The 24,028-nt window shown below is 42.2% G+C and overlaps 1 protein-coding gene across 3 annotated transcripts in view; it reads left to right on the top strand.

Moving 5' to 3' along the window:
* The first annotated feature begins 683 nt into the window (after positions 1 to 683).
* The window catches only part of CNNM1 (cyclin and CBS domain divalent metal cation transport mediator 1), a 64,523-nt gene continuing 41,178 nt past the window's right edge, over positions 684 to 24,028 (top strand). For 2 of the 3 annotated variants that reach the window (XM_037805153.1, XM_037805155.1), the window contains exon 1: positions 684 to 2,519. In XM_037805153.1, the coding sequence (XP_037661081.1) occupies positions 947 to 2,519 (1,573 nt within the window). In that variant the 5' untranslated portion in view covers positions 684 to 946. The remainder of the gene's footprint in view (positions 2,520 to 24,028) is intronic. The other variant, XM_037805154.1, reaches the window with a different exon arrangement.

Genomic DNA, 24,028 nt, shown 5'->3' with positions numbered 1-24,028 from the left:
AGAACTGGGTGAAGGGTACAAGTGACCTCTCTGTACTATCTTTGCAGCTCCTTGACTCTAAAATTATTTTTTTCAGTCTCTTTCTTAACCCAAACTGCCATACTCTAGTCCTGCTCCCAGAGACAACCACTATTACAGGCTTCTAAATTGTGTATGTATATATGTGTGTGTGTGTTGTGTGTATGTGTGTATACATTTACAAAAACACTTTTAACACAAAAAGTAGCATATTATACACACTGTTCTGCACCTTGCTATTTTTCAACTAACTATTGTTTTGGAGAGTTTCCATGTCACATACACATGGATGCACCCCATTGTTTTTTCCTGCTAAATAGTATTCCATAGCACAGTAGTATAATTTGTTTCAACGGTTTCTTATTGGTGGACATTCGAATACTAATAAGGAATTGAATTTAAGTAATCTGGAAACTTTTACAACATGAAAGGTCAGCTGAAGTTGAGACCAAACTCTTAAAGTTTTCACAGATTCAAGACTTATTTCCAGAATTTCTTTTCACTAGAAGGGGAGAAGGCAAGTGGCAAGAGAACGTATTCCTATCCGAGGCGAAACGCTGGGAAATTTACCCAGCCAGTGGGGAAGCGGTGGGGTTTAAAGGGAATTACTGCCGGGTAGGAGTTCACTGAGGGGCGCCCTACTGCTCGAGGCTGAGACCGTGCTTCAAGCCAAGCGCTCCTCAGGCTGCGGCTCAGATACAGCGAAGCCTGTCGGGGCTATGCTCCGTGCGGTGACGCGTGTCCATCTCCAGCTTTTCTCGGGGACCACCTGTCCAGACAAGGTCTGAGCTCCCACCGCCTCCAGCTCAGTCGCGCAGAAACCGTACACGTGGTGACCTGCCTGGGGCCGGGTGCTGGGCTCCGGCTCCTCCTCCATCCAGCTCGCTCTGCTTTCTGCAGTATCACGTGCAGCCGCGCCGGGTGCAGGATGGCGGCGGCGGCAGCCGCGGTGGGTGTCAGGACCCGGGACTGCTGCAGCCGAGGCGCCGTGCTTCTGCTCTTCTTCTCCTTGTCCCCTCGACCCCCTGCCGCCGCCGCCTGGCTGCTGGGACTGCGGCCCGAGGACACCGCGGGAGGCCGCGTGTCTCTGGAGGGGGGCACCCTGCGCGCGGCCGAAGGCACCAGCTTCCTCCTGCGGGTCTATTTCCAGCCGGGGCCCGCCGCGCCAGCTGCGCCCTCGGCGCGTGTACCCGCACCCACCCTGTCCCCGGGGGAGAACGGCACGGAAGACTGGGCTCCGCGGCTCGTGTTTATCGAGGAGCCCCCGGGCGGGAGCGGCGTGGCGCCCAGCGTGGTCCCCACGCGCCCTCCGGGGCCTCAGCGTTGTCGCGAGCAAAGCGGCTGGGCATCGGACGTGGAGGTCCTGGGGCCCCTGCGCCCCGGAGGCGTGGCGGGCTCTGCCCTGGTCCAGGTGAGGGTGCGCGAGCTGCGCAAGGGCGAAGCCGAGCGGGGCGGCGCGGGCGGTGGCGGGAAGCTCTTCTCGCTGTGCGCCTGGGACGGGCGCGCTTGGCACCACCACGGCGCTGCGGGCGGCTTCCTGCTGCGCGTCCGGCCGCGGCTGTACGGCCCGGGCGAGGTCCTGCTGCCCCCCGCGTGGCTTCGGGCGCTCGGGGCCCTCCTGCTCCTCGCCCTGTCTGCCTTGTTCAGCGGCCTGCGCCTGAGCCTTCTCTCGCTGGACCCGGTGGAGTTACGGGTGCTGAGGAACAGCGGCTCCGCCGCGGAGCAGGAGCAGGCGCGCCGCGTGCAGGCCGTGCGCGGCAGGGGAACCCATCTGCTCTGCACCCTGCTCTTGGGCCAAGCCGGAGCCAACGCGGCCCTGGCTGGCTGGCTATACGCTTCGCTGCCGCCGGGCGTCGGGGGCAGCGGGGAAGAGTACAGTGAGGGGGGCATTCACTTTCCGTGGCTGCCGGCGCTCGTGTGCACCGGCGCCGTGTTCCTGGGCTCCGAGATCTGCCCCTACTCGGTGTGTTCGCGGCACGGGCTGGCCATCGCCTCGCACAGCGTGTGCCTAACCCGGCTTCTGATGGCGGCCGCCTTCCCCGTGTGCTACCCGCTGAGCCGCCTGCTGGACTGGGCGCTGCGCCAAGAGATCAGCACCTTCTACACACGAGAGAAGTTGCTGGAGACGCTGCGGGCCGCAGACCCCTACAACGACCTGGTGAAGGAGGAGCTCAACATCATTCAGGGCGCCCTGGAGCTGCGTACCAAGGTGGTGGAGGAGGTGCTGACCCCCCTCGGGGATTGCTTCATGCTGCGCTCTGATGCTGTTCTGGATTTCGCCACTGTCTCCGAGATCCTGCGCAGTGGCTACACTCGCATCCCGGTATACGAGGGCGACCAGCGGCACAACATTGTGGACATTCTGTTTGTCAAGGATTTGGCCTTCGTGGACCCTGATGACTGCACGCCACTCCTCACCGTCACTCGTTTCTACAACCGACCCCTGCACTGCGTCTTCAATGATACCCGGCTGGACACGGTGCTGGAGGAGTTTAAGAAGGGTGAGCAGTGGTCTGTCTCATCTCCCTACTCCTACCTCTTTCAGTGGTCTTACCATTTCATAACTATGTGAGGCTTCAGATACCCAAAGCAACTTCACTCCTGTGGTACCAAAAACTCAAGGCAGGCCCAACCTCATGGCTCAGCTGGCTAGTCTTCTCTCACTTTCCACATTCCTTACCACTGACTGAGCCAGGACCTCTTCCCCTCTACTTGGCTTGCAGATGCACCATATTCTTTATTCATTCCATTCCACCAGTATTTTTTCAGGACCTAACAAGTGCCAGGTGTTGTGCAGGTCGCACTACTCCAGGGATAGCCCTTAGAGGTCATTGCACAGCTTCCCACCCATTACTGGAGGCAACTCTACAGTTTCCCATAACAAACAGCCTTTGCTTTAAACTCCTCTCGGAACAGGAAACTCATCATTTCCAGGCCAAACTAACTCTATTGCTGGACAGCTCCAAATTTGGACAAAGTCTTCCTTAACCTGGAGCAGGAATCTGTGTCTCCAGAACCTCTCTCTGGGTCTTAGATCCTTTGGATCACATAGGGTAAATCCCAGACGGCTTAGACATTTTCTCCCAAATTTAACTTCCCGTCATTCATTCATTCAACACACATCAAGTCCTCAGGTTGGGTTTAAAAGTTGACTAAGGCTTGGGGTCCTTATACTTCTGGGAGGTGTGGTCCCGTGAGGTAAGGTAAATCTGGACCTGAGGAGATATTCTAGGGAGAGGAGACCACTAGAAAAAGTGCATCTCCAAATGAGTGGAGTTTCTTTCCTTCCCTGTCCCATCCCCTTAACCTCAAGCTTGATGCCATGTTTATAACATGGTAACCACATGTCTGGGGTTTGTCTTCAGAAACTGTCTTCTGGGACTGAGGGCAATTCACTCAAGAAAAACTAGCTTGGTTACTCTAGAGTTGATTCTTTTGACATTCACAGTTTGACCTTAATTCAATGGATTTGATGCAGAAGAGCTCTTGGTTGCTTTTGAAAATCAAACCTACCTTCCAGAATCACCTTTGAGAGCATTCAGAAGACTTTCTCATAGACCCTGAAAGCAATTCCAGAAATTGAGAGCAGTGACATGCCTAGAATAAGTGTAGAAACTTCCAGAATGATGACTATTTTTGAGTTGGCATATTTATTTAAAACAAAAAAATTCAGTCTCCTGACTTGAGAATCAGGCCTCAAATGTAGCCTGCTTGTAGCTAGCAGAACCCTCATTTGAATCTGTAGTTTTGATATCTTTCTTTGCCACAAATTCAATTCTGTTACCTCATCATCACAGGTACTCTTTAAGACTTTTCCTACAGAGAAGAAGAAATCTGGGGTTTTCCTTCTGCCACAGTATTTTTACACAAACAAAACTGTGTTAAATATCAAAACGTGGCCTCAAAAGGAGGAAAAAGATCTAAAAGATACTTTCAGTCTCACATTTGGGAGAGAAGAGGCCTGGACTTTGCATTGATATCATGATAAGGGGAGGGAAATGTGTGTATGACAACTATTTTAGCCCAATCTGGGCTATTCTGTTTCACTCTCTTCTGTTTGTCTGCCACAGTCCTTGCCTGCATCATTCCCACCATACTCTGAGATTCATCCATCCACTCTTAGAATTATTTTTATGTTTTGTGTGTCTTCCACAGAGGAGTCTTGGATCTGGGCATAAAAGCCATGAAATAATAATATCTTACATGTGATAGTTAAGATAGAGTGCAGTTAAGATATCTCATTTTCATGTGTTGCTGGAAGATATTTTTAATGTAACTCCTGTGAACTCATTCGTTCATTCATTTGGTAGTTATTGAGCTTCTGTATACTGTTAGGCAATGGGGAGACAAGAAGAGAAGACTGCCTTCTGGAAGTTAACAGTCTAGAAGGGCACAGTGTTAGAATAAGGACAGAACTTAAAAGCAGGAATTATGTATTATTCACCTTTGTATCCCCAGCACCTTGCACAGTGCCTTGCACATAGCAGGCTGTTAAAAAAAGTCAGTATTGATCTGAAATGAGTCCTTCTTGTAAAATTTCTAAATCTGGACTGAAAAAGTCTTGTTAGTGTTCTGTCAACAATTAGCTTGTAGTTAAATAGATCACTAAAGAAAAGCAGGCCAAGGTAAATCCCATTACAGTGAACACCGTGCCAGTGAAGGGTTTGGTATGACAAAGATATTTCTATGTCTCTTCAAAGCCTTGTTACCTACTCAAGGTGTGGTCCTTGAACCAACATCATTGGCATCATCTGGGAGCTTATTAGAAATGAAGAATTTCAGGCCCGTCTCTAAATCCACTCAATGAAAATCTGCATTCTGACAAGACCCTGGTGATTTGTATGCGCATTAAAGTTTGAGAAGCTTTGCCTTCAGAGAACTTTATTAGCAGCACCTTGCAGATCTACTTAGGATAGAATAAATACAGGGAATAGTTGTCAAGGTGGGTGTTCTCAGGCTCCAAGACATATTATATGGCGGTCATTTTCTATAAGGCATGTTTGCACCATAGGCTAGGAGAGGAAAGCTGAATTGAATTACTTTTTGTTATCTTAAAAAATAACTTTTTTAAGCAAGTCGTAATAGCCCTTCCACTTCCCTCACTTCCTTGCACCTCCAGCAACTTAACCACCCAAACAAACCCCTTAGGAGGTAAGAGAGGAAAACAAGGTTATTAATAGGAACAACAGCTACCCATTAATTGAGTGACAACTGTTCCAGGCACCACGCCAAGCCTTTATATACTCAGAACAACCCTCCTGGGTAGGTATTATTAACTCCATTTTACAGATGGAGAAACTAAAGCTCAAATTGATTAGTGACTTGCTCAACTTTCCATGTCTAATAATTGCCTAAATTAGTGATTTGAACTAGGTCTGCAGGACCCCAAAGCTTGTTTTGTTTCCTACTACTCAGGTCTGATTTCATGCTCCATACCCAGACCCCTGTGACCCACAGGGTTCGAAGCTGGCCTTTTCACCTCTGACTGATTGCCCGAAGCCAATTCATCTCAATTTCTGTAGGTTAGAAATGTAGCTTTTATAATTACAATATTGCCAATATGCATATTACATTCTCTTATCTGATCTTTAAAACAACTCTGCAGCATTACAGGTGAGAATCCTAAGATCCAAAAGGTTTATTTGGTCTGCCCAAGATCATCACACAGCTAGTACATTCCAAGACCAAGATGCAAACCCAGGTCATGGTTTGAACCTGGTTGAAACAAGGTCACTCTTGTCCATCTGGAATTTTTCTCTGTACTTCTTATGAATTGCTTGTCTATAGAAGTGGGGAAAAGGAAAATAGTCTTTCCAGCTAGCATGCTAACTTTACAAAAGGAAACAGTATTTTCCCCCACTAGACTGTGTTCCTTTAGGGCAGAGAATGAATTGTATTTACCTTCGTGTTCCCAGGGCTAACACAGTGACCACCTTATTGAATCAATGGTTTTAAATACCTAACTTTTACTATGTTTCTATGCTTGAGTGAGACAAATCCTAAGTACAGAATAATTATTGTGGTTCCATTGATCACAACAAATCTGTTCTCTTCCTCCTCCTGGGTTCTCTACCCCATTAGTGGCACGACTATCCCGCCAATCTCCCAAGCTAAAAAACTTGGCTCCTCCCTCTCCCCCCTTAACCCCACACCTTAATCCTATTAGTCACCAGGGTCTGCCAAATATTGCATCCAAAATATTTCTAGAATGTATACATAATTTAGGGCACTATTTTTCATACTTAGATTATTCATTGATTTTACTTAACTATAAGTTATTGTGTACCTGTTGTGTAGGCACAGTGGAAAGAACATCACCAGGATGGTCCCTACCTGCCTGGAGTGTTCAGTCTAATGCAAGAGACAAAAATTAAACAGGATGCTGATTAAGATCATGAGCTTTGGTACAGACTGCCCAAGTTGAATCCTGGCCTTGGCAAGTTACTCAACCTGTTTATGTCTCTTTCTTTAGCTGTAAAATGAGGATAGTGACAGTATTTACTCTTACGGTTGTTTGAAATATTAAATAAGACAAAAATGCATTATAATGATTACTGCCTGTCATGTAATAAATACTAAATAAAATTTAGCTATGATTATTAAATATAAACACAAATCTGTTACTATTTTGTGCAAATGCCTTCACAACAAGAAGTTTCTCCCCTTTCCAATTTTTGTCTCAAATCCATCCTTTCCAGTGCTACTAAAATAGTCTCTGGTAGTGTCATCCCCTGCTTAAAACCTTGCTGCAACTCCCCACTGCCTGCAGAATAAGTCCAAGCTGGTAGCACAGCCAGCAGTGCCCTCATGACCTGCTGCTCCCTGCCCTCCTTTCCAGCCTCGTCACTCACCAGTCGCTGCCCCAGCTTCATGCTTCAGCAATACTGAATTCCATGGCCACACTGTGCTATTTCTTGCCTTTGTCTCTACTCAATCTGTACTCTTTGCCAGGGATATACTTGCCTGATGATTCTCTTTACTCAGGCTCCTCCTTTAACACTCAGCTCAGGGGCCACACTCTCTGGGAAGCTTCTCCTATAGACTCCAATTTTGGTCAGCTTAATTGTTTTATGTGCATATCTCTGTTATTGAATTAACACATTGTGTTATCAGTATTTGTTTATAAGTGCCCCTTACCCGTATAGTGAGCATCTGGAAGGCAAAGAATGTGTGTTATCTATCTTTGTATTTCCAGTAAGTAACAATAGATACGACACTTAGTAAGTTGTCAGTGTTTGTTGAATGACTGATTGAATGACTGGAGAAGTTAATCTTTGATATAATGTAAGGGATCTGTAGAGCTCTTATAAATGAATCATTGATTATCTCCAGCCCAATCATTTTAGACCATACAACAGAAGAAAGTCAAATTTTAAATGTTAGAAGACGATTGTTATATATATCGTTTCTCTTCTTCTTTGGGTACATCTATTTATTTTAACATTTATTTAGCCCTTTTTATGTTAAAAGCACTGTGCTAAGGATTGGGTGTCTGAGATATAACGCCTGCTCCCAAGTAGCCTACAGCCTATTTTCCTGCTTTGTAAAGGTAGTAGGCAGACTGGAGTCCCCTTCCCCCGCCCCCATCCAATAGCATTGCAATCTACAGGTCATGTTTTGGTACATAAATATATGAGTAAGGAGATCTGTACATAAACCATTAAAGCAAAAGTTCTATAATAGAAATACAAAAATGCAATGGGAACATGGAGGAGAGAATAATCATGGTTAGGTGACATATTTTGCTTTAATAAAATTTTCACAGAAGTTTATAAGTTTCTATACTGCATATTCATTCTATAAAATTTTAAAATGCAGAACTGTAGGAAAAGAAATGCAGAACTACCTGAAGATAATCATCCCATTACCCTGAGATAATAACTCTTAATTTTTTGTTATATTAAAAATATATTGCAAAATATTGCATGCAAAACAACTTTAATAAATTTTTGAAAAAGAGAATAAAGGAAAAAACCCAAGGTCCTACAATCTTCCACAAATCAAATACCTCATTCTAATTCCAAGAGTGATTTTCTTCTATGATAGTATTATTTTCACTATTCTTCTCAGGGTTGAGTACTGTAATTTGGGAAGACTAATTTAATGGGTATAAAATGGAGCCTTAGAAACTTCTGGTATTTATCTTCTAAAAATTTCTGCTCTGTTTGTTTGATTTGTTTTAGGAGGAACATGAGGAAGTAATAAAGCTTTGTTCTGAAATCAAAGGCCTCTGAGCAAAAAAGCCACAATATTTAAACTCAAACATCTTAGCTCTGCTGGGTTAGCAACACCATCTTCCTAAGCACAAACTACATACTCCCAGTTCACTCTACCTATGGACCAGCTTGGCTGTAAAAATGGCCATTGCAGTTTTCATTATCAGTCTTTGCTCTTTCACTCATTCAGTCATTCATTCAGGAAATATTTATTGAACTCCTCCTTTGGACCAGGCACTGTGCTGGGCCCTGGCAGTACAGCAGTGAACAAGTCAGACATTTACCAGCATTTTGAAGCTTAGGTTCTACCTCATGTGGCCCGTTGCCTGAAATAGGTCCAACCAGCTAGTAAGTGCTCCTGGTACTGACACATCTTTTCACCAAGGAATCATCTAGTAGAAAACATCAGTGTCTTACTTTATCACTCCAAACTCTGATGTGAGCTGTTTCAGCAGGAAGAATAATCACTCCAGTGCTTAATTCTATAAAAATCTGCCAAAACATGAGTGCTACAGTCTTCCATGAAAGAAAATAAGAAGTTATTTTTGCTCGATTGGTATAATTAGATGTAATATGGTTAAATATGTGTTAAACTTTGCTAAATAATAATTAGTAAATTTTTAAAGAGATGTTTACCTTCTAAACAATAGCTAGAGATGACAGTAAACAGGGAGAAAGAACAAAAGGAAACAAAGAAATGTGAAAACAGTTGATTACACAAGATATTAAAAATGTGGATTTCTTTTTTCTTTAATTTTCATTGTGATTGTTGTTATACAATAAATATATTTTTCAGTCTTCCCCCCCCCACCACCACCAAATGCTAAGTAACAATAGAATCTGAGCAGGAGGCGGACACTGAAAAACCTGAGAGTGATCTAATTCCTTTTTTTTTTTTTGGTAGATTTAGTTATGCTTTCCAGAGCCTAACAGGCTTCAATGTCAGACTATCTTTTTATCTACTCTAAATCCTACAGGCTGCAGTTAAATTCCATTTTCTCTCTGTCATCCTTTGTGGGTTCTCTTTTTATTTGAAGAATATCGTAGCTCACCTCAATTCCATTTTGTAATAACCAAATATTCTTGGTTCCTAGCTCCCTTAAATCATTTGAGTGTCTAAGAGGAGGGGTCTGTAGTTTTCAGAGACTCTCTGGAGCTGATTTACTTCTAGGTCAACGTTTTGGGACCCCTGGACCTTCCATAATAACTCTCGACCTCTTTTTATTGTCTGTTGTCTGTTCCAAATTGAGATTCATTCTTTCTTCCTTGGATATATTCAATGAGCATTATTTTATGTCAGACCTGTGCTAGACACCGGGGGTAAAACGTGGACAAGCACCATCTTGCCTGGGTGCTTGCCATCTAGTAGGAGATGACAACTAACCAACAAATATTTACAAGCAGTGATGGGTGATTTGACAAAAAAGCCTAGGGAGCCCTATGAGCATGTGACATGGCCCTGATCTGGTCTTCTGGGCGGGATAGACTCCCCTCTCCCCAAGTGATATTCAAGCCAAGCCCTAAGTGATGGTGAGCAGGGACTTCCTCACCAGAGGAAGAGAAGAAAGAGCCTTCCAGGAGCAGGGAGCAGACATGCAAAGGCCCTGAGGAAGGAGGACCAGCGTGGGGGCCATGCAGAGGTCCTGGGATGGTACAGCATCCAATCAGGAAAGCCCACCCGGACCAAACCCACCCTCCCTCAACCCCAGTGAATTCAGTTCAGTAGCATTCACTGGTTGCCACAGAACCAGGGCTCTGGCAGATAGATATGACTATAAATATGGGAAAGACCCTACCATCCAGGAGCATGGAGGCGGGAAGGGCTGGATGGAAATGATGCTACATGGCAGCCTGGGGTACAGGCTAAGGCATCCAGACAACATCTAGAGGTGAAAGGTGAAGGGAGGGATAATTCCCTGCTGGAATCTGGGAAAACTTCTCCGTGGAAGCAGAATTTCAGCCTGGCCTTGAAAGAAGTAGAGGGACTCTGATGAGCAGATAGGAATAGAAAAGGCTTTCCAGCTGAGGCAGTAGCTTGGGCTACAGGAGGGGAAAAAAAAGACAGAAAGGAAGCTGACACTACTTGTGAATACTGCTTTTCTTCAAGCAAAATGCGAACTAGATTGAATGTAGTACTTGTCCAAAAATAATTTTTATTCCCTTCCAATGCCTAAGCTGTATATTTTAACCATGTTTGATGGCAATGTTTCTAAAATGTTGTATACCCATTTTGCCTCCCTTATCAGAGGATCGTCAATATAACGTTCTTTTCTTAATGACACAGGATCGTGGTCATGAGAATGTGGTTATTTTATGGTGCATGCTAAAGCATTTCTCTGTCTACTTATTTTTTATTTTTCTCTGTCCTCTGTCAGCTGTTCTCTTTGAGTCTGCCTCAAGTAAATCTTTGCCCCCACCACACTCCTCACAAAACCACTTTTTCTGCAACTGTCTCACTTACAGCTTCTATTTAACTGAGAAACCAAGTAAACACATGTGTTGAGAATTGTGTGTCTAGCACACAAGCTTCAGTAAATAAGTGTTGAATAAATGATTAATTCAACTTTGACTGAGAGCCTAGGGTGGGTGTAGGGACTGGGGCAGTTACTTCTGGGACCAGATTCAAAGCTGTGCAAGAGGTCATTACTCTGCTATTTTTACAATGTAGCTTAGCCAGCCAAACTGCTAACCACCTTGTATTCTAGGGACTAACAACTATTTTTTTCTGCCCTGGTGATGTTGGTTACCATGGCAATCTGGATGACACACTTGGCTTTTTTCTAATTGCCTTTTAGTGGCTGAAGAAATTTCTTTGTGTTAAATGTGTTGAATACTCTATTTCTGATGAAGTGGAGTAGGACAATTACTACAAAGTGCAGCTTTTTTTTTTTTTACTAGAGAAAGGGACAGTCTTGCGTTTCTTAATCAAGGTGGGCTGCTGCAGGATTTGTAGGGTGACGTTTTAGTGTTTCTCTTCCTGATGACTTGTTAAAGAATGATTTGATTTGATTGTATAGATAAAACCATCCAGCATGTGTCAAAGTAGCTTTCTCTCATCCCATTCCAATGAAGTTCTTCAATATTAAGATGTAAACATTAGCAGTTCACAGCCCTTTGCAAACACAAGAAGCTATAACTGTTGGCACTGGTAAAATTCTGGTATAACATATGTCATCACAAAGAAGCATCCTGTAAAGCCAGACTGTTTTCATAGGCCAGGACTGTTTAAACTTATAAAAGCATACAATTTTCAAGCCAGAAAAAGAACATTGAAGATCACCTCAGCTCATCCTTTAATTTTAAAGTTGAGAAAACTGAGGCCCAGGAAGGATAGATAATAATAGCAATGATCATCCCTTACAAAGGCTTTACATTTGCAAAGGTCTTTGCAAAACAGTGACTCCTGTGGTGCTCACCACTTATGCAAGGCCAGAATTATTTATCCCCATTTTGTATACGAGGCACCCGGGATCTGGAGACTTGAAGTGTCCTGTTGAATGCTAGTGACAAAGGTGGACCCAGAACCCGTGTCTGTGATTTGCCATCTCGGACCACGGAGTCGTGGGCACAGGCTAGGAGCCCAAGAGGCCTGGGCTCGGTCCCCAGTTTACCAGCTGTGTGACTACGGCAGGGCACTCTACCACTCTGAGGCTTGGCTTCCTTCTTCTTGAAAAAGGGGAGAATGAGACTGCATTGTAAGTTTACTGTGAAGGCTAGAGAAAATGTATATGAAGCACTTAAGACCCTCGGCCATTTGCCTCTTACCTCCCTGATCTGGCTAAATGAATTGTATATAGCTAGTCATTTTGTATAACAAGTCCTTTCTCTGATCCAGCCCGTGTGAAAGTCACTGTATATAATAAGAAAACAAAATTGAGAGCTGTTTACTTAGGATAGGGCCAAGGAAACCCGAGTTGAGCTGTGGCAGTTTTCGTATATTTATTTTGTCCTGTCATTAGTAGCATGTTTTCCTCACTCTGCCCTTCTTCAGACATCCCAGGCAAATAAAAAAACATGACCATATAAACAAATATCACAGCCATATAAATGAAACTTCTCAAAGCTCCAATCAGTCCACTAAAATAAAATGACAGGCAAAACATTGGAAGGGTTGGACCAGAAGGCAGAAGTATGGGGGGAAGTGTGGATTATGAGTCTGTTTCTCCTTTTGCCAGCTTAAAGCCCTTCTTCCTGTTGACTCACTGGTGAGGTGCTGGGCCTCAGCTCTGTAAGCTTTCTTGCAAGCTCTGGGCATTTACAAAATAAGGTCTTGGCTCTCACCACATTGGAGACAGCATACCAGAGATTTGGCCTGAAATGTGGAGTCTGCAGGGTGTGTTGGAAAGAGCACAGGTTGTGCAGGCAGACACACCTGGATTTGATTCCTGGCTCAACCACATACTAGCCATGTGCCTTGAGAAGTTATTTTTCTGGGTCTCAGTTTCTTCATCTACAAATTAGTAACAATAATCCCCATTTTGCATTTATTATGAAGACCAGAGATACCGTATGCACCCAAGGAACAGTAGGTACTGCAGTCACCACTAAGACAAGAAATGGAAAATGAGGTGATTGTTGACCCATGCTGTACACTCTGGAGTCAGCTTGGTTTAGATTAGAAGCACTAGAGTAGCTGCAGGCTGTCTTCACCCAGAATGAGAACCTTCAAAAGAGTGAGTGTTAAGGTCACCTCTGGTGTCTGGCTTACTTCAAATGGAACCCCCGAGAACCATTCTCTGCCTTCTCCTGGGGACTAGCCTACTTTGACCATAATCCCTGAGTTGGTCCACAACTAAATGATTTGCTGGACAACTAAGACAGGGCCCTATTTGTCTTTCCATTCATCTTCCCTTGTCAGAGGTTGGCTCATGACCTGAGAATGACGCCACCTGTCTAGACTTTGGGCCACCATGGTGATTTTTAAGCACAGGCTCCTGGATATGTTAGGCTGAACCTGGAGAGAGTCAGCTGGCCCCATGGGCAGCCTCCAAGACCAGTTCTGTGTCTAGGAATCCTGAGTTTAAAAGTATCAGGTCTTGTTTAGTTGGGTCTTGATGATTTCCACAAATCCTAACAAGGGAGGATCCTATTCAATTCTCTTGAAATTTTGGCTCCACCATTAATTAGGAGAGTGTCCCCATTTTCTGAATGGGGAATAAGCACAACATATTTTGATAGAGTACTGGAAAAGAAGGCAAGATTCATATCCCAGCCTTTAATGACAAGGTGAAGAGTTCAGAGATGATCTTTCTGGAAGCTTGTACATGTTATTGGGGTGGTAAGTAAACTGGTAGATGCAGTGTCCAGGTAGAATTATTTTGGTTTTAGTGGATAGGATGGGTTAAAGAGGGAAAGACCAAAAGGAGGATTGGTTAGGATATAAGTGCAGTTGACTAGGATGGAATTAGGGTATGGAAATTATTGGACTGTATACTTGCAATTGGAAGGAGTAAATATCTCTGAGACTTTGTTACCTTTCTGGTTGCTCCTTCTTGGTCTTCTTTGCTGGTTCTTCCTACATCATATTCACTGATGTAGTCTCAGTCCCTGCAGCAGTGCCTGACCCATTGCAGACACTCAAATGTTTGATGCCTGAATGTTGAATTCCCATAACCTCTAAATTTTGGCATGCCCCTGTAAATGTTGGCATGTCCCAGGGTTCAGTAAGTGGATCTCTTCACTTTTCTATCTATTCTCACTCCTTTGGTTATTTCATTCATTCTCCCTAAGATATCATCAATCTGAACTCCAGACTTATATTCCCAACTGCCCCTTAACGTCTCCACTTGAAGGTCTAAAAGGCATCTCAAACTTAAACATGTCCAAAACTGAGCTCCTGCTCACTTTTCCAAACCTACTCCTCCCACATTCTTCCCAGAGATGGTAAATTGCAGTTCTGTTCTTTTAATTGTTCAGATCAAAACCCCCTTCTCTCTTCCCCCACACCTGGTTTCTCCCTTCTTCCCACATCTGGTTTCTCCCTTCCCCCACATCTGCTTTCAAAACATATTTAGAGAATCTGGCTACCTCTCCCCACCTCCACTGTTACCATCGCAGTTCAAGCCACCAGTCAGTTTTCACTCACATAATTGCCAGAGCTTCCTAACAGGTCTCCCTACTTCCACCTCTGCCAACTTTTGGTCTGTTCTTAACAGAGCAGCTGGCTAGAGAGAGCCTTTTAAAACATGAGTCAGATCATGTCACTTTTCTGCAAACAAACAAAACATCACAATGATTTAAAAAAAAAAAAAAATCTCACTCAGAATAAGAGCCAGAGGCCTGCAGGACTGTATCCCATCTGCACCTCCTCCACCCCTTACACCTGACCTTGGGTCCTACTGTTCTCCTTCCCACACTCTACAACAACCACATTGTCCTTGCCATCCCTCAAGCATGTCAGTTACACTCCCAATCAAGGCCTTGGCACCTTTTCTACTGCAAAGATATCCCTGCCACCAGATCTCTCCCCACCAGATAACCCTAGGACTACCTACCTCACTGCCTTCAGATGTTGATTCAAACATCACCTTAGGGAGTTAGTCCCTGGCCTCCCCTATCTAAAATTGTAAACCAGCTCACTCACACACACTCCCTTATCCCCCTTCCCAGGTGAAGTTCATCTTCTGTTCCAAGAAACATCCTTTGGTATTACTGATAGTCACCAAGACTAAGATGAGAAAAAGGAGGTACTCAATACTCTCTACCCAATGAAGAAAAGATGCTGCAGGGATATGAGGGAGAATAATATGTACCAAAAGCCACTGTACCTTACACAGTGAAGGTCATAAGTGAGACAGAAACCATAAAGCCATGAAATGATTGCTGCTTTCCTTAGTTCTCAATTTCCAAGGAAGATGCTTTCCTCCTTGCATCTGCATTTTATCTTGGGAACAGCTACCCTACCAAAGTGCTGTAGCTATTTTTGAAAGGGAGAGAAAGCAAATCGATTATTTGCTTTTTATTTCAAAGGTTAGGAGGTATGCTAAAAGGATCCTTAAGAGCTCCTCTCTGTGAAAATAACTAAACCATCTAAAGACCCTTGGAAAGTATTTTGACTTCTTCATATACCAAATACAGTTTGACACTGCTGATACCACCTAACTTTCTGTCTCTTTAAGCAGGATTTCCAACCTCAGCACTATTGATATTGGGACTGGATTATTCCTTGTTGTGGGGTACTGTCCTATGCGTTGTAGGATTTTAGCACCATTTCTGGCCTCTACCCATTAGATACAAGTAACACACCCCCCCTCCACCATTGTGGCAACCAACAATCTCTCCAGACATTGCCAAATGTCCCCTGTGGGCCAAAATCACCCACAGTTGAGAATGACTGACTGTTTTAAAGACAATGTCTGAAAACCTGGTCACCTTTCTAACAAATCTCATTTGCATGTTGATACCAGGTGGTGATGTGATAGAACCTTATGCAAAGTATTACCAGTAACCAGGGACAAAGGAAAACACTAGTTTTGCTTTCAGCAGTGGGAAATTTTATTGACCTCGGACATACCAGGACCTGAAAGTGTGGTACCTCAAGCCTGTTTCAGAGGTGATTGCTGGAAGAGCCACAAGAAATTCTTCCCAAGCCCAGCATTAAATAGTCAATAATTGCTTTCTGCCCCATGTCAACAAAATACCATAACCACCTACATCATATCAGAGAAAGCATTGATCAACTTGTCACTACAATTATCCTTTGTTCCAGGAGATTCTTTTTCTATCTTTTCATAAGTTTCAAGTATCTTGCGACCCTCAAACCAGGTACACTCAAGGGTCCAGGATTTACTAGATATTTTAGTGCTTGCTTCCTTTATTTGGGGTCAGACAAATAACCCCAGAGTGGCATGGAGCCTATCTATAAACCAGTTGTTCTCCAACTTGAGCCAGCAACAGAACCATCTAAAGGGCTTGTTAAAACAGATTGCTGGTCCCCACCCCCAAGGACCAGGGATTCTGATTTCTCAGACTGGTGTGGGGCCTGAGACTCTGCATTTCTAACTAGTTTTCAAGTGATGCTGATGCTGCTGGTCCAGGGACCACACTTTGAGAACTATAGCCCATAAACCAAGATGATAATTCTCAGTCTTGGCAGAACATTAGAATTATCTGGGAACATTTTAAACTACTAATGCCAAGATCCCACCCCAAATCAGTGAAATCAGAATCTCTTGGTGTGGGATCCAGTCCTTGTGAGTTATTTAAAGCTTCTCAGGTGCTTCACCAGGATTGCAAACCATTGGACTAAGTGGAAGGCATTCCCAAACATTGGGAGTACAGCTTCTCACCAAGCAGCCCTATTTAGGAGAGGAAAGATGAGAGCTGCAATATGACTTAATCCTAGGGAGGTATGATGTGTCATTGAGGAGCCCAGATTATTCCCCATTTCCAGTGGTAAATTGTCCTAATGCTATGGCCCTAACCAGGCTCCAGCCACAGGTGCATATTCTCTATGTTGTGTCTCATCAGGCTGTGGACAGCATTGGCGCTAGAGGTTGTAAATCAGAGGCTGGGAGAAAGCAGTTAAGGCTTGAGGGAAGCAAACCAAGGCTTGAGAAGCCCACGGCTGCTTGGGAGTGTCAGCAAGCCAAATCATCAAGATATGGGGGCGCCACACGGCAGGGATTCAAGCCAGAGGCCAGAGAGTCTGTAGCCACCAATTCAGAAGTAGGACACCAGTGAACACAGAACAAATTATGCTCTTTACAACTCAAGATAGATGTAGCCGCCTTTGTTTTTAGAAAGCACATTGGCTTAAAACCCACCTTTCAACTCAGTTCAGAGATTTTCCATCTGTTGGTGTTCAGTGCCTCAGTAGTGTGCTCAGGGGACATGTAAAAATATCTTAGAAACTAGTAGCATTCACAAGTTTTCTATTTAAAGGATTACCTTTTGCATCTGCTATATCTTAATGAGATACTATAGGCCCTTGCAATTAGCAGGCTTCATGTTTGTCACTTTAACAATTTTTTGGAATGCAAAGGGTGGTTTTGCCAGGGCCCAGATTGATTTGGAAACATCCCAGGGCAGAGTATGCCGAGCAAATCACTTAGCTTAGTCTATCCCTCAGTGTCTGCAGCTCAACATGGCTTTGCTGTTCTCTTCCTTGCAGTGATGATCCTAAGAGAATAGTCTTTTTTTTCCACAAGGAAAATGGCCGCTGAGAGAGAACTCTTCAATGGCAATTGAAAAGCAGGTTAACTTGTTTAAGAATATGCCTAAGGCACATGTCTCTCAGTAGAGTCCAGAGAAAGCTGGAGACCTGTGCAAACATTTCTGATTCACACAATGGGGGATTGTGAAATTCTCAAAAACATCTCACAAACTCCAAGTCTCTGCTGTAATGTGGATGAAAACTTTTTTTTAAATACATTTTTTGTTGTGAAATTTAACTTCTATACATAAGTGATAACTTTCAAAGTACAATTTAACATAGAGAACAAATTTCAAAGAATGTTATGGGTTACAGTTCCATTTCAGTTATTTCCTTCTAGCTATTCTACTACCCTAGCATCTAAAAAAATTTATATAAAGATTCAGTGTTTGTAATCCTTTGTTAAATCCTGTCTTGTCTGTTGCTACCCCTTCCTCTCATCTAATCACTTTCTCAATCTTCAGGTGTGTCTAGGCAGTGATAACCCTAACTTCTTCATGTTGAAAAGGGGTGTCGACATTATGGGGAAGGAGACTGCATCTGGTTAAAGAGGCTGTTGGCTCCAGAGTTTCAGGACTTGTCTGGCATAGGAACACTGGTGGATTTCGGTTTCTGAGAGATAAACTTAATGAATGAAACTTTTATAGACTCTCAGTCAGTCAGTCACCTAGGTATTTCAGGACTACTGTTGTTAGGGCCTGGCATACTGTGGCCATTTGGGATATCTAGCTGGAGCTTGCATAAAAGTAACCTCCAGAATGGCCTCTCAACACTATTTGAAATCTCTTAGCCACTGTATCCTTATTTTGTTACCTTTTGTTTCCCCCTTTTGGTCAGGAGGGCATTTTCAATCCCTCGAAGCCAGGGCCAGGCTCATTGCTGGGAGTCGTGTCCCATGTTGCCAGGGAGATTCACTCCCCTGGGAGTCATGTCCCATGCCGGGGTGGGGGGGAAGGCGATGAATTTATTTGCCAAATTGGGCTTAGAGAGAGAAAGACCACATCTGAGCAACAAAAGAGATTCTCTGGAGGTGCTACTCAGGTGTAATTATAGGAAAGCTTAGCCTCCCATTTACAGCCCTAAGTTTCACAAGAGCAAGCCTCAAGATTGAGGGCTTAACTTATTAAGTAGGGGGTTCCAGATTTCACATAGCATATATTCTGTCCAAGATAAACAATCAGTGTCTCACATTATCTTCACTTAGTTGTACAGTCATCATCACTCTTAATTTTAAACAATTATCATAACACAAAACATACCAGAGCTCTTACCAGCAGCTAATTATTCATCCCTAGTATTAGTGTAGTGCTAGTTAGGTATTCCTATTAGATATAGTCTATAATATGTAATGGGTAGTTTTTCCATATACCACTCTGCTGTTAACTCTTTGTACTAGTGTCATACCGTAGAAGTATATCATGAAAACACTTATTTATATTTGTAGTACTACCCTGTGTGTTACAGGTCTTTAAACAACCACTTTCAATCATGTTCACCATAAAAAGTGGCACTGATACTTACAATCCATTAACAAACCATCATCACCGCTGTCCATTCCCATACCTTTAAGTTCATCCTCATTATCATGTCTGTACATATTAGCTTATCATTCCTCTTTCACTAGTTTCTGTCCATCCCCAGGTCCCCTATATTCTATATTATAAGACACTGATTTTACATTGTTCAGGGAGTTAATAAGTAGTGGTGACATACTATATCTCTGCTTTTGTGTCTGGCTTATTTCACTCAGCATTATGTCTTCAAGATTCATCCATGTTGTCATGTGTTTCGGGACCTCATTCCTTCTTACTGCTGCATAGTATTCCATCGTATGTATATACCGCATTTTGTTCATCCATTCATCTGTTGAAAGATACTTGGATTGCTTCCATCTCTCAGCAGTTGTGAACAATGCCACTATGAACATTGGTGTACAAATGTCTGTTCACGTCACTGCTTTCATGAACAGATGCTTTCAGATCTTCTAGGTATATACCGAGAAGTGAAATTGCCAGATCATCGTAGGGTAACTCGATATCTAGATTTCTGCAGAACCACCAAACCATCTTCCACAGCAGCTGTACCATTCATTATACAGTCCCACCAGCAATGAATAAGAGTTCCAATTTTTCCACATCCTCTCCAGCATTTGTAGTTTCCTGTTTGTTTGAAGGGAACATTCTTATTGATGTAAGATGATAGCTCATTGTGGTTTTGATTTGTGTTTCCCTAATAGCCAGTGAATATGAACATTTTTTTCATGTGTTTTTTAGCCATTTGTGTTTCCTCTTCAGAAAAAGTGTTTTTTCATATCTTTTGGTCATTTTATGATTGGGCTGTTTGTACTATTGACGTTGAGTTGTAGAATTTCTTTAAATATACGAGATATCAGTCTCTTATCAGATACATGGTTTCCAAATATTTTCTCCCATTGTGTCAACTGCCTCTTCACCTTTTTGACAAATTCCTTTGAGGTACAGATGTTTTTGATTTTGAGGAGTTGCCATTTATCTATTTTTTCTTTTGTTCCTTGAGCTTTGGGTTTAAGGTTTAAGAAGCTGCCTCCTACTACTAGGTCTTGAAGATGTTTCCCTACATTATCTTCTAAGAGTTTTATAGTACTGTCTCTTATATTGAGGTCTTTGATCCACTTTGAGTTAATTTTTGTATAGCGTGTGAGGTAGGGGACCTCTCATTCCTTTGAATATGGATATCCAGTTCTCCCAGCCCCATTTGTTGAAGAGACTGTTCTGTCCCAGTTCAGTGGATTTGGGGGCCTTATCAAAAATCAGTCGACCATAGATCTGGGGGTTTATTTCTGTATTCTTGATTTGATTCTGTTGATCAATATATCTATCTTTGTGCCAGTACGATGCTGTTTTGACTACTGTGGCTTTATAGTAGGCTTCAAAGTCAGAAGTACAAGTCTTCCCACTTTGTTTTTCTTTTTTAGAATGTTTTTAGCAATTCAAGGCCCTTTCCCTTTCAAATAATTTGATAACTAGCTTTTCCAAGTCTGCAAAGCAGGTTGCTGGAATTTTGGTTGGAATTGCATTGAATCTGTAGATCAATTTGGGTAGGATTGACATCTTAACAACATTTAGCCTTCTTGATGAAGACAGAATATCTTTCAATCTCTTTAGGCCCCCTTTTATTTCTTTTAGTAAAGTTTTGTAATTTTCTGTGTAGAGGTCTTTTATATCCGTGGTTAAGTTTATTCCTAGGTACTTGATTTTTTTAGTTGCTATTGTGAATGGAATTTTTTTCTTGAGTGTCTCTTCAGTTATGTCATTTCTGATGTATAGGAACACTACTGACTTTTGCGCATTAATCTTGTATCCTGCCACTTTGCTGAATTTGTTTATTAGCTCAAGTAGCTGTGTCATCAATTTCTATAGGATTTTCCAAATATACAATCATATTATCTGCAAATAAAGGCAGTTTTATTTCTTTCTTTCCAATTTGGATGCCTTTTATTTCTTTATCTTGCCAGATTGCTCTGGCTAGAACTTCTAGCATGATGTTGAATAATAGTGGTGACCATGGGCATCCTTGTCTTGTTCCTGATCTTAGAGGTAAGGCTTTCAGTCTCTTGCCATGTGGGTTTTTCATATATGCCCTTTATCATGTTGAGGAAGTTTCCTTCAATTCCTACCTTTTGAAGTGTTTTTTTGTTTGTTTGTTTGTTTTTTGTTAAATAGATAATACATTCTGTCTAAATTTGGTTTATTCTAAGAATGTAAGGAGTCAACACTGGAAAATTCTATGAATGTAATTTTGTAGATTAACAATTTAAAAGAGAAAAATCATAATTTTCTCAAGAGATGCAGGAAAAATATTTTATAAAGTTCAACAGCCCTTTTGTTTTTGTTTTTTTTTATCTTCATTTCATTGAGATATATTCACATACCACGCAGTCATACAAAACAAATCATACATTCGATTGTTCACAGTACCATTACATAGTTGTACATTCATCACCTAAATCAATCCCTGACACCTTCATTAGCACACACACAAAAATAACAAGAATAATAATTAAAGTGAAAAAGAGCAATTGAAGTAAAAAAGAACACTGGGTACCTTTGTCTGTTTGTTTGTTTGTTTTCTTCCCCTATTTTTCTATTCATCCATCCGTAAACTAGACAAAGTGGAGTGTGGTCCTTATGGCTTTCCCAGTCCCATTGTCACCCCTCATAAGCTACATTTTTATACAATTGTCTTCGAGATTCATGGGTTCTGGGTTGTAGTTTGATAGTTTCAGGTATCCACCACCAGCTACCCCAATTCTTTAGAACCTAAAAAGGGTTGTCTAAATTGTGCGTAAGAGTGCCCACCAGAGTGACCTCTCGGCTCCTTTTGGAATCTCTCTGCCACTGAAGCTTATTTCATTTCCTTTCACATCCCCCTTTTGGTCAAGAAGATGTTCTCCGTCCCACGATGCCGGGTCTACATTCCTCCCCGGGAGTCATATTCCACGTTGCCAGGGAGATTCACTCCCCTGGGTGTCTGATCCCACGTAGCGGGGAGGGCAGTGATTTTACCTTTCAAGTTGGCTTAGCTAGAGAGACAGGGCCACATCTGAGCAACAAAGAGGCATTCGGGAGGAGGCTCTTAGGCACAATTATAGGGAGGCCTAGCCTCTCCTTTGCAGCAACCGTCTTCCCAAGTGTGAATCCTATGGTAGAGGGCTCAACCCATCAAACCACCAGTCCCCTATGTCTGTGGTCATGTTGGCAACCATCGAGGTGGGGTAGGCGAATACCCCTGCATTCTCCACAGGCTCCTCAAGGGGGCTCTACATATTTTTTTCCTTGTTTTTTTTTTTTAAACTTTTTTTTTTTTTTAATCAACTGTATGAAAAATAAAAAAATCAAAAAATCAAAAAAGGATGCTGAATTTTGTTAAATGCTTTTTCAGCATCTATTGAGATGATCTTTGATTTTTCCCTTTTGATTTGTTAATGTGTTATATAACATTGATTTTCTTATGTTGAACCACCCTTGCATGCCTGGAATGAACCCCAACTGGTCATGGTGTATGATTTTTTTAATGTGTGTTTGAATTCTATTTGCAAGTATTTTGTTGAGAATCTCCCTATATTCATTAGGGAGATTGGCCTGTAGTTTTCCTTTATTGTAGTTTTCCTTTATTGTAGCATCTTTATCTGGTTTTGGTATTAGAGTGATGTTAGCTTCATAAAACGAGTCAGGTAATGTTCCATTTTCTTCCATTTTTTGAAAGAGTTTGAGCAGGAATAATGTCAGTTCTTTTTGGAAAGTTTGGTAAAATTCCCCTGTGAAGCCATCTGACCCTGGGCTTTTATTTGTAGGAAGCTTTTTGATGACTGATTGGATCTCTTTGCTTGTGATTAGTTTGTTGAGGTCTTCTATTTTTTCTCGGGTCAGTCTAGGTTGTTCATGTGTTTCCAGGAAATTATCCATTTCCTCTAAATTGTCTATTTTGTTGGCATGTAGTTGTTCATAGTATCCTCTTACGATTTTTTTAATTTCTTTGGGATCAAGAGTAACATACCCTCTCTCATTTATGATTTTGTTTATTTGGGTCTTCTCTCTTTTTGACTTTGTGAGTCTAGCTAAGGGTTTGTCAATCTTGTTGATCTTCTCAAAGAACCAACTTTTGATTTTATTCTCTCTTTTGCTTTTTTGTTGTCCATATTTCTGCTTTAATCCTTGTTATTTCTTTTCTTCTACTTTCTTTAGGGTTAGTTTGCTGATCATTCTCTAGCTTCTTCAGTTGTTCCATTCGTTCTTTAATTTAGTTCTTTCTTTCTTTTTAATGTATGCATTTAGAGCTATAGATTTCCCCCTCCACAGTGCCTTCACTGCATCCCATTGGTTTTGATGTGTTGTGTTCTCATTTTCATTCATCTCTAGATACTTAGCAATTTCTCTTGCAATTTCTTCTTTGACCCACTGATTGTTTAAGAGTATGTTTAGCCTCCACATATTTGTGAATGTTCTGGATCTTTGATGGTTATTGACTTCTAGTTGCATTCCATTGTGGTCAGAGAATGTGCTTTGAATAATTTCAATCCTTTAAATTTTATTGAGGCTTGCTTTATGCCCCAGCATATGTTCCATCCTGAGAACATTCCATGAGCACTAGAGAAGAATGTATATCCTGGTAATTTGGGAGGTAATGCTCTATATATGTCTTTTAAGTCTAATTCATTTATCATATTGCTTAGGTTCTCAATTTCCTTATTGGTCTTTTGGTTGTTCATTCTATAGGAGAGAGTAGTGTATTGAAGTCTCCTGTGATTATTGTGGAAACGTCTATTGCCTCCTTCAGTTTTACCAATGTTTGTCTCTTGTAGTTTGGAGCACCTTGATTGGGTGCATAAACATTTATGATTGTTATTTCTTCTTGGTGAATTGTCCCTATTATTAGCATATAGTGTCCTTCTTTGTCTTATGACAGCCTTGCATTTAAAGTCTATTTTACCTGAAATTTATTGCTACCCCTGCTTTCTTTTGGCTGTAGTGTGTGTGGAATATTTTTTTCCATCCTTTCACTTTCAATCTCTCTGTTTCTGGGTCTAAGATGAGTCTCTTGTAAACAGCATATTGATGGTTAATATTTTTTAATCCATTCTGCCATTCTATATCTTTTAATT

Source organism: Choloepus didactylus, chromosome 15 (assembly GCF_015220235.1).
Source record: "Choloepus didactylus isolate mChoDid1 chromosome 15, mChoDid1.pri, whole genome shotgun sequence".
NCBI lineage: Eukaryota > Metazoa > Chordata > Mammalia > Pilosa > Megalonychidae > Choloepus > Choloepus didactylus.
Note: the sequence above shows the minus strand (reverse complement) of the source record. Positions and strands in the feature narration are given on the sequence as shown.